The sequence below is a fragment of the Carassius carassius genome, chromosome 28 (genome assembly GCF_963082965.1).
Source record: "Carassius carassius chromosome 28, fCarCar2.1, whole genome shotgun sequence".
Taxonomy (NCBI): domain Eukaryota; kingdom Metazoa; phylum Chordata; class Actinopteri; order Cypriniformes; family Cyprinidae; genus Carassius; species Carassius carassius.
The window spans coordinates 29,021,958-29,034,178 of record NC_081782.1 but is presented as its reverse complement, the minus strand read 5'-3'; the positions used below and the strand labels follow the sequence as shown (position 1 = coordinate 29,034,178).

Here is a 12,221-nt window from a genome sequence, read left to right as displayed (position 1 = left end):
AATAAGCAAAACATATTTCCATGTCATTTTTTACATCATCTGAGCTTAAGTAAAACATATCCAAAAGAATTTTAGAAATATTTGATATATTTTGGATTTTATGAGTTGTGACTCCCAGGTCACGTTGCCTGATTAAGGGATAAAGAAGGACCAAGTCATTAATCTGTTAACTGTTACTGGCCTACTTGCCACTGCATGCTAAAAACAATTATATCCTATACTTTACCTGATGTAATGTTGAGAAATTATGTATCATTCAAAAGCTTACGAACTCAAGATTCAGCCTGTGAAAACTATTTTGAAATCGGACCTTGCTTTACCATAAAAATGGTACTCTGTTTCTGGCAAAAGTGGAATTTTTTTCAAGAAATTTAAGTATCAAAGTTATAGAAGTTTAAATGTACTATAAGTAATATGCGCTATATTAATTTTATTATATTTTGTTTATTATAAATATTTCACATAACAGGTTTTACTCTAAAATTGGTATACAATTAAAGCCTTGTGTCTAAATAAGTTATGTTACAAATTTGAAGTTGATATGAAAAAAATGTAGGTTCATGTGAGATTTTATTTAGGGCGTCATACCACACACATCCACTGGGAGTCATAAAAACTATTTTGAATTTTGCTTAATGATTTTTTCTCTAGATTTCTCTGTGAATTTTACTTCTATCTCACAATAACCACCAAATATGAAATCCTGAGACTCAGACCTTTCCAATGATATGTTTGTAGCCAAGATTATAAAAAGTTTTGGTTCTAGAAAACCGTAAGGCATAATGTTTCATGACACTTGACCCTGCCCACTAAGGGGGAGGTGACCGCCATTAGTTTTAAAGTACCATTTCCATGGTAAAGCAATGTCCGATTCCAAAATGGTTTTGACAGGATGAATCTTGGGCTTCTAAGCTTTCAAATGATATATGATTTATGATGATTACTAAAATATTTAGTAAAAGATGACAGAGAAAAAGACAACAACAAAAAAGAGTGCCAAGCGTCCCACAGGTGGGACAGTGACAGTTATGGGGTTAATTTCTTTTACCAAGCTCCTCGCCTAGTGGGTGGTGTCAGGTTTTGTATTACACAATTTATTTGAACTACTTTATAAAAAAATAAAAAAACTTTTCTAATCTTGACAAAACGCATATCATCAGAAAGTTCTGAGTCTTTACGGTCCCATCTGCCAACTGTTTTTTGATATTGAGACTGAAATGTAATAGTAAAAATATTTTTTTTCCCAAAAGAAAAGTAAGTTTAATATATAATTAACTACCTCAAAATCTGAATGTTCTCCACCACTGGCAGCCATGTTGGATTTAGATCAGGCTGACTAATATACCACTGAAAACTTGAAGCAAATCATGTGACCAGCATACTTGAGACAGACCAGGCATTGGTAAATGATAAAAGGATTTAATTAAAAAAAATTGTTCTTATGCCCCAAAAAAGACAATAAAAACTATGTGACTCGTGGGTCACGTTGCCTGATTTAGGGTTAAACATACTGCCTGTTTATTAGTGTTAATAAAGCACATATTCTACATCCATAATCCTTATTAATACCTAAACTACAACTACCTAACTAACTATTAATAAGCAGCAAATTAGGAGTTTGTTAATGGAGAGAGTTGGACCTTAAAAATGTGCTTATATATATTACTCTGAGATTACTATTATTTTTCTGTATTACTTTCTTATTGCCTTTTGCATAATCCTTTTTAAATTTATGCTTTTAGCAAATTCTCTCATGTTTTACATTTTTAGCACTCATATTAACATTCAAATGAAACTTTGCAGTGATTATTTTTCTTGCAGTATTAACAGCAGCATTAAAAGAAACCAACAAACATATTAAATTAATACAATTCTCAGTTTTCCATGCCTATATGACAAAGATCGTTAGAAATGGACGATGTTCTATGAATCTATATGTGCTATACATGTGAACTCATTAACACAGCTGCTAAAAAAGCTGATGTAGATGAAGACGGGATGTTTCTCTGGATATCGGTGCTTCACACAGTGATATTATACAAAATACAGGTTTTTTTTTTTTTTGCCTCTGACAATGAAGGGACCAATCATGCTTTGTTACACATGAATTTATCATTACAAATTAAATGATTGCATATCAATTTAAGCAAGAATAATTTGAGAATGGCTTTTTGGTATTATATTAATTTATTATTATGAATCCATCTTTTTTCTAAATGACTGGACAACATGCAGAACGTCACAAATTGCATTTTCTATATGATATAATAAATGATCTGTGGGGGATATTGAGCTGAAACTTCAGACACGATCTGAGGACACCTGAGACTTATATTGCATATTATAAAAGGTGGCATAGTAGGTCTCCTTAAGTCTCCATTTAAACTCTGATGTAAATGACCATAAATTAGAGCCCAGCACATATATATAGTTTTGCCGATTTTATCGGCCGATATGAGTCTGTCGCAGATATATCGGTATCAGAGTATATGGCACTGATGTGCCACCGATATTAACTTTTTTTTTACAGATAATATAATGCAGATAAAATGCTTGTGAATTGTGTAATTACGTAGTTTGTCTCTCTCCATTGTTTGCTACTGGCGACCTGGTTTAAACGCTTTAAAGCTTAAGTCTGTGGAATACCATGAAATCCGTGAATGAATGTTCCTCAACGGAATAAAGTTGAATGGAATTGAATTGAAAAAAAGTTTTAACTGTAAAGTGTACTGATGTCAGACTCATTTTGAATAATAAAGTTTAAATTGTTAAATGCCCTGCTTCCATTACATATCTGTCACTTCATTATAAGTGTTTGATCGCCACATTTGAGTGATTATTGCAAAACATTTTTCTGTATATATATATATTCTGTATATACTGTATTCTATATATAGTACCTGTTAAATGTTTGGACACACAAATGAGAAAGTGTCCAAACTTTTGACTGGTACTGTACTGTAATATACACAAAGAATATCGGCCGATATATTGATATCAGTGTTTAACTCCCTAATATCGGTATTGGCCCCCAAAAACCCATATCGGTTGGGGCTCTACCATAAATCCTACATCAATGTGCTTTTGGTTTCCTTGGCAACGACATGAAGCCTTTAATCAGCTGCTCCAGGACTGATCTGTTGAGAAGAGCTACAGATTCAGTGTTTCACACTGATTTCAGGAGTGCTTGAAAATTCAGTTTTTGTTAAATTTTTTGCCGATATTTTTTTGCATGATCATTTATGATGTAATTATTAGTAACAATTTTTTATTCATGACATCTGTGAATCTGTGTTTTGTAGGCCTCAAACAACCAGAGATACCAGTTTTATTGACAAAATGAAGAAAACGGTAAGAGATTTTACCCTCCTCTTTTCCAGTAGAGGTGGATGTGTTAAAATGATCTAACGAAACTGGCTGTTAAACAAATCTTTTTTTTATTTTATTTTATTTTTTTTATTTAGGCAGTCAAATGGTAAAATATTGAAACCGAATTGGCTGAAAAAAATTGTAACTGAAACCGTTTAGTTTTTCAAAGTAAGTCAACATTTTAACATCCAAAAAAAAAAAAAGAAAAAAAGCTGCTGGTTTATAAAGTCCATAAATCGGTGCTCTTTGGATCAAAAAGCTAATTTCTCCAAGGCACTCGAAATAATAATGAAAAAATGTAAAAGCCTGTATTCATGTGGCTTTATATTAAAAGCAACGCCTTTTGTTGCTATTGTCATTATTGTACTAAAGAAATGACTTTCCTCTAGGGCAAGAACATCGTGGTGTTTTACGGCTCACAGACAGGCACGGCTGAAGAGTTTGCCAACAGACTTGCCAAAGATGCTCATCGCTACGGCATGAAGGGAATGTCAGCGGATCCCGAGGAATACGACATGGTGATACATGCAATGGGTTGAAAACCGGCTCTTTGTTTCTCTCCAGTTTGTGTTTATTTACACACACTTTTACCTGCAGAGTGAGCTCTCCCGTCTGCCTGAGATTGAGAACTCGATAGCGATCTTCTGCATGGCCACGTATGGAGAGGGAGACCCGACCGATAACGCTCAGGACTTCTATGACTGGCTACATGAGGGCGATGCCAACTTCAGTGGAGTTAAATATACAGTGAGTTCACCATCATCTGATTATAGTGAGGATAAAATCACTTGTAGATTAAGTTTGTTTCTTCATCAGATTTGGAGAAAGGTTTCATTGCATCAGTGTCTCATGAATGGGTGCCGTCAGAATGAGAGTTTGATAAAAACATCACAATAATCCACAGCACTCCAGTCCATCAGTTAACATCTGGAGAAGACAAAAGCAGTGTTTTTTGTTACTTCAAACCATTGCTTTCAGCTAAAAATGAATCTATAATTCATAATGTTGCTTTCTTTTTCACTGCAGGAAGCATTATTATAGATTATGGACTTGTATTTTAGCCAGAAGTGACTGTTTGAAGTTAAAAAGTTCTCAGCTTTTGTCTTCTCCAGATGTTCACTGATGGATTGGAGTGCTGTGGATTATTGTGATGTTTTTGCGAGGAGCATTGTGTTTCTAATGCGTTCGGTGCTTTCCAGCGTACGCTTGAGCAAACACAACCCAGTGCAGCAGAGCAGAAGTGAATCTGGGGAATGCTGTGTCATACTTCCTCAAGCCAAAGTCTCAGACAGCTTTCTCACGTATACTACACTGACACTGTGCAGAGTCCAGAGACTCAACTGAGGCCACGTGTTTAGCAGAAGTGCTCACTACAGATGTGGCCGAGTGGATTTAAAGGATCTTTCAGTGTTGACTCCCCTTCAGATCATTCCTAACACACATGCTGTATTTTTTATATTGAATACAAAACCTGATTTTTTTTTTTGTTTTGTTCATCAACGGAGTTAAAAAAAATGGAAAAGTAAATATAACACCATAGCACTGAAATGGTAGCTTGCATAACATGAATTTAAATGCATCTTAAATGTTTATTTTTTTAGTTATTGTTTTAACTAAAGATACATTTATTTCTGATAGTCAGGAAATGTATTCTTTTGGTATAATTGAGATTTATCGTTTTTATTAATATTTTGAATTGCCGTGGTTTTTATCTTTCTAATTCGCATTCTTTTCTTTTTAACGTTAGTTAAAATTGTAGTAATTTTTGGTTTTGTCGTGTTTTTTTTTTTTTTCAGTTTTGGTTATTTTAGCACCTCAGATGAAACTAAATACAAATGAGAATGTTTCTGGCCAAATAATTTGAATATAATACATTTTAAAGTATTATGATTTATCCTTGCATTATTTTATTTCAGGTAACATTTATTTTATATCTGGTTTCAATGAAAAAGTCTTGAACCACATTTACTCTTGTATTTATTAGTGCTGAGCACTTGTGATCTTAATAACAGGTGAATGTAAGGAATATAAGGTACAGATATAGAACAATCCATATTTATCTGTTTGTATTTGTAATTTCTAAACTGTATTTTGAAGGTGTTTGCGCTGGGAAATAAGACATACGAGCACTATAACGCAATGGGAAAGTATGTGGACCAGAGGCTGTCTGAGCTGGGAGCGCAGAGGATCTTTGACCTGGGAATGGGAGACGATGACGGGAAGTGAGTGACGCTGCTTATAATGTGTCTGACCAACTTCTAGTTTCAGAGTTTCTGTGCTTACATTTTTGAAGTATTTTTCCCAAATTTAAAGATACTCTAATGTTTTAATTCACCTGATTTCAAAGCCAAATGTCTTCCATCTCTCCCCACTACATTTTCTGGCAAACATGACATTTCTTATTATTTTGAAGTTGAAGTATTTTGAAATTCGAGGGAGAAATAGAAGAGGAGATACAGCTTAAAATATAATCACAATATTTGTTTTCCCCCCAAAATCTGACATTGACTGTGTTTTATGATTTAACATTGTATATGTCTAATAAACTGAATTAATAAAGAATAATTAGTCTTTTAAAATGTAATTTAGAACAAAACGTATACATCTTTTTTTTTTGTCAAATATGATGCTGCACATCATAACTGTAAACTTACCTTATTATGATGATGATGATTCTGAAAAGTACATTTAGTGTATATAATCTACTTCTCATGGTTTGTTCAGGTAAAACTGAACCTCTGTTTTCTGGGTTGTTCACTGACGTCATGAAGACTTCTGCTGTGATTGACTGTTAGCTTCTTCCATATTGAGTAAAATATCCACAGCTTATGATCGTTATCAACATCAAGTTTATTGTGATCTCTGCTGTCACACAGTCATACTGTAAAGATAAGACTGCTGGGTCTATCACATAGTCTCCTCTCATTTATAATGCATTATTAACAAGGTTAAGTGTGTGTGTGCGTGTGTGTGCTTGCTTGTTTTTGCGTGTTTTTTGAGTGTGTCTGAACCCCGAACATTATCAGGAAGGCTATTCCAGAGTTTGGGAGCCAAATATGAAAAAGCTGTACCTCCTTTAGTGGACTTTGCTATCCTAGGAACTACCAAAAGTCCAGCGTTTTGTGACCTTAGGGTGCGTGATGGGTTGTAGCGTGGTAGAAGGCTAGTTAGGTACGCAGGAGCTAAACCATTTAGGGCCTTATAGGTAAGTAATGATAATTTGTAACTGATACAGAACTTAATAGGTAGCCAGTGCAGAGACTGTAAAATTGGGGTAAAATTATCATATTATCTTGACCTGGTAAGGACTCTAGCTGCTGCATTTTGGACTACCTGTAGCTTGTTTATTGACGAAGCAGGACAACCACCTAGAAGTCCATTACAATAGTCCAGTCTAGAGGTCATAAATGCATGAACTAGCTTTTCTGCATCAGAAACAGATAACATGTTTCGTAGCTTGGCAATGTTTCTAAGATGGAAGAATGCTGTTTTTGTAACATGGGAAACATGGTTTTCAAAAGACAAGTTGCTGTCTAATATAACACCCAGATTTTTGACTGTAGAGGAAGTAACAGTACATCTTTCATACATCTTTTAAATTTTTAACACACTCTGTTAGCTTAGATAATTGGGAAGTTTCATCTGGTCTCGTTGAGATATATAGCTGAGTATCATCAGCATAACAGTGGAAGCTAATTCCGTATTTTCTAATAATATTACCAAGGGGAAACATGTATATTGAAAATAGCAGAGGACCTAGGATAGATCCTTGTGGCATTCCATATTTTACTGATGATAAATGAGATGACACCCCATTTAAATGAACAATATGGTAGCGATCGGACAGGTAGGATCTAAACCATCTTAGAGCCTGCCCTTGAATACCTGTATAGTTTTGTAATCGATTTATAAATTTGTTTGAGTGTGTGTGTGTGTGTGTGTGCACACTTGTTCATAGTGATGAGAGATTGTTGTTTGCTCTCACTATGATGAGTTGTGTGACTGTTTCGAGTCAGTTACCAGCTGAGAAACACTGATGTGGAGAAGTGTGTGTAATGATGTTTTGTGGTTGTTTTTCTCTCAGTCTCGAGGAGGATTTCGTGTCGTGGAGGGAGCAGTTCTGGCCGGCTGTGTGTGAACACTTTGGAGTGGAAGCGACAGGAGAAGAGTCCAGGTCTGAATGCTCTCCGTCCTCTCTGTTGTCAGCGGGTCACAGTGACCCGAGCGGAGAACATGCCCTGCTCTGTTCATTACCAGCGCTTACTTGTCTCTCTCTGTGTGTCTCAGCATCCGTCAGTACGAGCTGAAGGTGCACAGCGATGTGAACATGAATAAGGTCTACACTGGAGAGCTGGGTCGCCTCAAGAGCTTCGAGAGCCAGAAGCCGTGAGTAAAGCACTTCCTTCAGTTTCTGAGACCCACAGCAGTTTGATCCTTCATTCACAAACCCCCGTCTCCCACAAACCATGATGACTGAACGAACACGGAGACGTAATGTTAGTTTAAGATACTTTATCTGCGTATAGCTAGTATACTCTGTGATACAGATTGCAAACGCTTTTATTAAGAGACAATATTTATCCCTAGAAAGTTATTTTTAGAGGCATGTTTCACTTTTATGAGTGCATACTTATATTTACTTGGACAGATTATTTCAATGGCTTGTGGCTGGAAAGTAATGTGTTCTTCAGTTATGGCTGTTAAATATAACATTTAATTTCTTGTATATGAGATGATTAGAAATTTTGGAAACATTGATTTAAAAAAAAAAAACATTTTTTGAATGAAGTCTCTTCTGCTCATCAAGGCTATATTTATTACATCCAAAATAGAGGAAAAGCACTAATACTATGAAATATTATTTCAAATTAAAAGACGTGTTGTCTGTGAATCTCTGTTAAGCTGTACTTTATTCCTGTGATGCTCCGCTGTATTTTCAGCATCATTCCTCCAGTCTTCAGTGTCACATGATCTTCAGAAATCATGAAAATATGATTTACTGCTCAAGAAACATTTCTGATTATTATCAATGTTGAACACAGTTGTGCTGCATGATATTTGAGCATTTATGCAGAAACCATGATATACTACAAGTCAAATGTTTGATGTGTTTTATTTAATTATTATTATTTTTAATAGAAATGAATGTTTTTACTCAGCAAATATGCATTAATTTGCTCAAGGTGACAGTAAAACATTTATAATGATACAAAAGATTCTACTTCAAGTAAATACTGTTTTCTTACATTTCTATTAATCAAAGAATCCTCAAAGTTTCCACAAAATATTAAATAGCAAAAACTGTATTTAAGTTTAATAATAATAATAAGAGCCATTATTAAGAACTGAGCACCAATAATTGAGCAGATGATTTCTGAAGATCATGTGACACTGAAGCCTGGAGGAATGATGCTGAAAATACAGCGCAGCATCACAGAAATACATCACACTTTAACACAGATTCACACAGAAAACAGCTGTTTTTAATTTGTAGTAATATTTCACTATTACTGTATCCAATGTATTTTTGAGCACATAAATGCAGCCTCGGTGAACTTCATTCAAAACATTTAAAAATCAATGTTTCCAAACTGTTGACAAGTGCAGAATACTGAATTACTAATGGAAGATAAAGCAACCGCCTAAGCAAATGATATGATTAATATATTATGATTATAGAACGTTATTAAATATGAAACTATCAGATGCTAGATAACAGATAAAAGAAAATTAGTAAATGTGTGGGGTCAGTTTTGGTCCGATGTTTGCTCTGACCCTGTAGAGACTTGATGGTTTGTCTTCGGTCATTCATTGTCTGTTCTCACAGGCCCTTTGACTCGAAGAACCCTTTCCTGGCTCCGGTCACGGTGAACCGCAAGCTCAATAAGGCTGGGGACAGACACCTGATGCACCTGGAGCTGGACATCACTGGCTCCAGAATCAGGTGACGTGTGTAATGTTTGACCCTCATGACACGCTCTCTGTGGTGCTACAGGACTATGGAAGCATATGGGTAGCAATATTCAATTTGGAGTGTAATATGCAAAATGGCAATGCATTTCTGTATTTACATTTACATTTTCCAATACATTTGTGCAACGTTTGGTGCAAAATGAAAATGTTCAAAATGAAAAATTGTCATTTGCCATTTCATACACTAGTTTTAATATGTAAAATGAATACTAATTTTAACGCTTTCCAAGTTGCAAAATGAAAATGTGTTAAAGAAATGATTAGATAGGTGCAACATGTTCAAGCAAAAACTGTGGCAAAATTATCATTCAAATGTTATTTTTCTTTTTACATATTAAAACTAGTGCATGAAATAGCAGATGAAAATTATGTAATTTAATTTTCATTTTGCACCAAACGTTGCACAAATGTATTGGAAAATGTAAATGTAAATACAGAAATGCATTGCCATTTTGCATATTACACTCCAAATTGAATATTTCTACCCATATGCTTCCATCCAGGACAACCTTACATTGTGGGATGAAGTTGCATTAATTGCTTGCCGTCAGTATCAGTGATCAGTGCCCATCAATGTCACAATAATGAAGATATTTACAACTGTATTATCTTAAGGTGCCCTTATTACAGTGTAATTATACATTAAAGTACTGAGTGATATTAATAGACTACATGTACTTTATGGTTAGGGTTAGGAATAGGGTTTGCTTAGGGTTACTTGCATGTAATTATGCATAATTTATTGTTATTATAATGGTACTTAACGTGTATAAGTTAGGATAAATTAAAGTGGTATTAAAGTGGTCTTTGTTACAGTGTAATTATACAAGTACAGAGAAATAGTTTACTGCATGAACCCACTGTATGGTTGGGTTTAGATAACCGATTGTTTTGGGGCACTGTTGCATGTACTCATGCGTCATTTATTGCTGTTATTTTAAAATGTAATATCGGCTGTAGGAGGGAAACATCAGCTGATAACATTAGCTGACCTTACAAAAAAAAACTAATCGCCTTTACATAATGTGTAGGTGTCTACAGGAATAAATGCTTGATTCCATAAAAATAAAAAATGTAGTAAAAAAATCATTTATATTCAAAATTACTTCAAATCAAAATGAGAATGACCCTGTAGCGCCTCCTAGCGTCCCAGTTACACTTAAAGGGACAGTTCACCCCAAAATGAAGATTGTGTGATCATTTACTCTCCATCATGTTGTTTCAAACCTGTGTGAGTTTCTTTCCTCTGGTAAGTGCAAACCAATGTATTCTTCTGTTTTAGTTTTCAAGCGACGGTATTTTGGAGAATGCTTGTAATGTTGGAATTTCCATTTTTTGGGTGAACTGTCCCTTTAACATCTAAAACATTTTAGTGTATAAACATGAATAGTTAAATTGACATTATTGTATGTTTTAGCAAGATTATCCATCACTTGCCAAGAATTTATAATACACAGGATCAATGTGGATATAAATGGACATGAATCAGTGCAATTTGTATAATTATAAGACAATCAAAGAACCTTGATGAATGCGTTAATAAAAATAAATATGGCAAAACATTATTAAAAGAAACGGTTGTCACTATTAGCTGCTTGCTTATTAGCATGCATATTACTAGCATATTGACCGTGTATAAATAGTTACAAATAGAGATGCACCAATTGCAAAAATCTATACTTTTTATTAATGCAAAAAAAAAAAATTACAATCCCCCAATCTGGACAAAAACAACTAATAAAGTAAAGTGCTCTGTGACTAGAAAAGAGGTAGAAATAACACACACAAAAAAAAAACCTGAAAAGGAATTGCTGTAGGGTTGGCTATATAAAAAACAGATGTAATTTGAAGCAGTGACATGAATGCAGTGACACCACAAAACTTCAAATGCATAAAGAATTTTATAAAGTTAATGTTTTAAACATTTTTAAACATGCAAAAAATAAATGTTGGGAAAAAATGCAAGGAGTGTTTTAATTATGGAGCCAAACCAGTAGGTGGCAGCAAACCACTGTTTGAATTTGAGTCATTTAGTCCTTCATTCAACAGATTCATTCAACAGATTCATTCAAACGAAAGTCTCCTTATGAACGGGTTTCTGGATCATTTTGACTCATTTGATTCATTCAGTAATGAAACACCTCAGTGTTACTCCGAGACAGACAACAGTTTTACTGTGGCTTAGTTTTGAATTATTTTCATCAGTGAAATTTAAAGTAAATACATCTATATATTATATATAATTTTTTTTTTCTTTTTCTTTTTTTTCCTATGCATCTATAACTTTCTGTGTGTGCTTTTGCACTCATTTGTTTTGATTTCTGGTTGACTGATGCATCTCTACTTTTTAAAACACATAATAATGTTTTATTTTAGATCCCTTAACCTGAACACAAACTCCTGATTAGCGGTGTATTAATAGTAAGGGAGTAGTTAAGTTCAGGTTTGAGACAAAAATCATAGTTAATAGTGAGAAATGGTCCCCAGAATGAATTGCGACCAGAAAATATGATTAACAATATGCACTATAAGTTAAGGTGCAAATATTTGTCCATTTAAAGTTTGTCCATTTGAAGAGATGGATAACCAGGATCAAAATGTTGAAAATGTTGAATAAATATTTTTTATAGATTAGTGATAACTCCTTTTAAGATGCATACTTCCCGCTGATGTGTGTGTGTGTGTGTGTGTGCAGGTATGAATCCGGGGACCATGTGGCTGTGTATCCCATCAATGACAGTGTCATAGTCAGCAGGATCGGAGATCTCCTGGGTGTGGACCTGGACACGGTCATCTCGCTCAACAACCTCGACGGTGCGACACTAACCGCTCACTCGTGATTACTGAAGCACTGCTGCTGAGATTATATCTGTGTGTGT

At 34.5% G+C, this 12,221-nt stretch overlaps 1 protein-coding gene across 2 annotated transcripts in view; it reads left to right on the top strand.

The window, feature by feature from the left end:
- Positions 1-12,221, top strand: part of LOC132108287 (NADPH--cytochrome P450 reductase-like) — a 30,530-nt gene that overhangs the window by 10,414 nt on the left and 7,895 nt on the right. For both annotated transcript variants that reach the window (XM_059514976.1, XM_059514977.1), the window contains 8 exons: positions 3,303-3,351; positions 3,759-3,887; positions 3,967-4,116; positions 5,467-5,591; positions 7,454-7,543; positions 7,657-7,755; positions 9,197-9,313; positions 12,038-12,156. In XM_059514976.1, the coding sequence (XP_059370959.1) occupies positions 3,303-3,351; positions 3,759-3,887; positions 3,967-4,116; positions 5,467-5,591; positions 7,454-7,543; positions 7,657-7,755; positions 9,197-9,313; positions 12,038-12,156 (878 nt within the window). The remainder of the gene's footprint in view (positions 1-3,302; positions 3,352-3,758; positions 3,888-3,966; positions 4,117-5,466; positions 5,592-7,453; positions 7,544-7,656; positions 7,756-9,196; positions 9,314-12,037; positions 12,157-12,221) is intronic.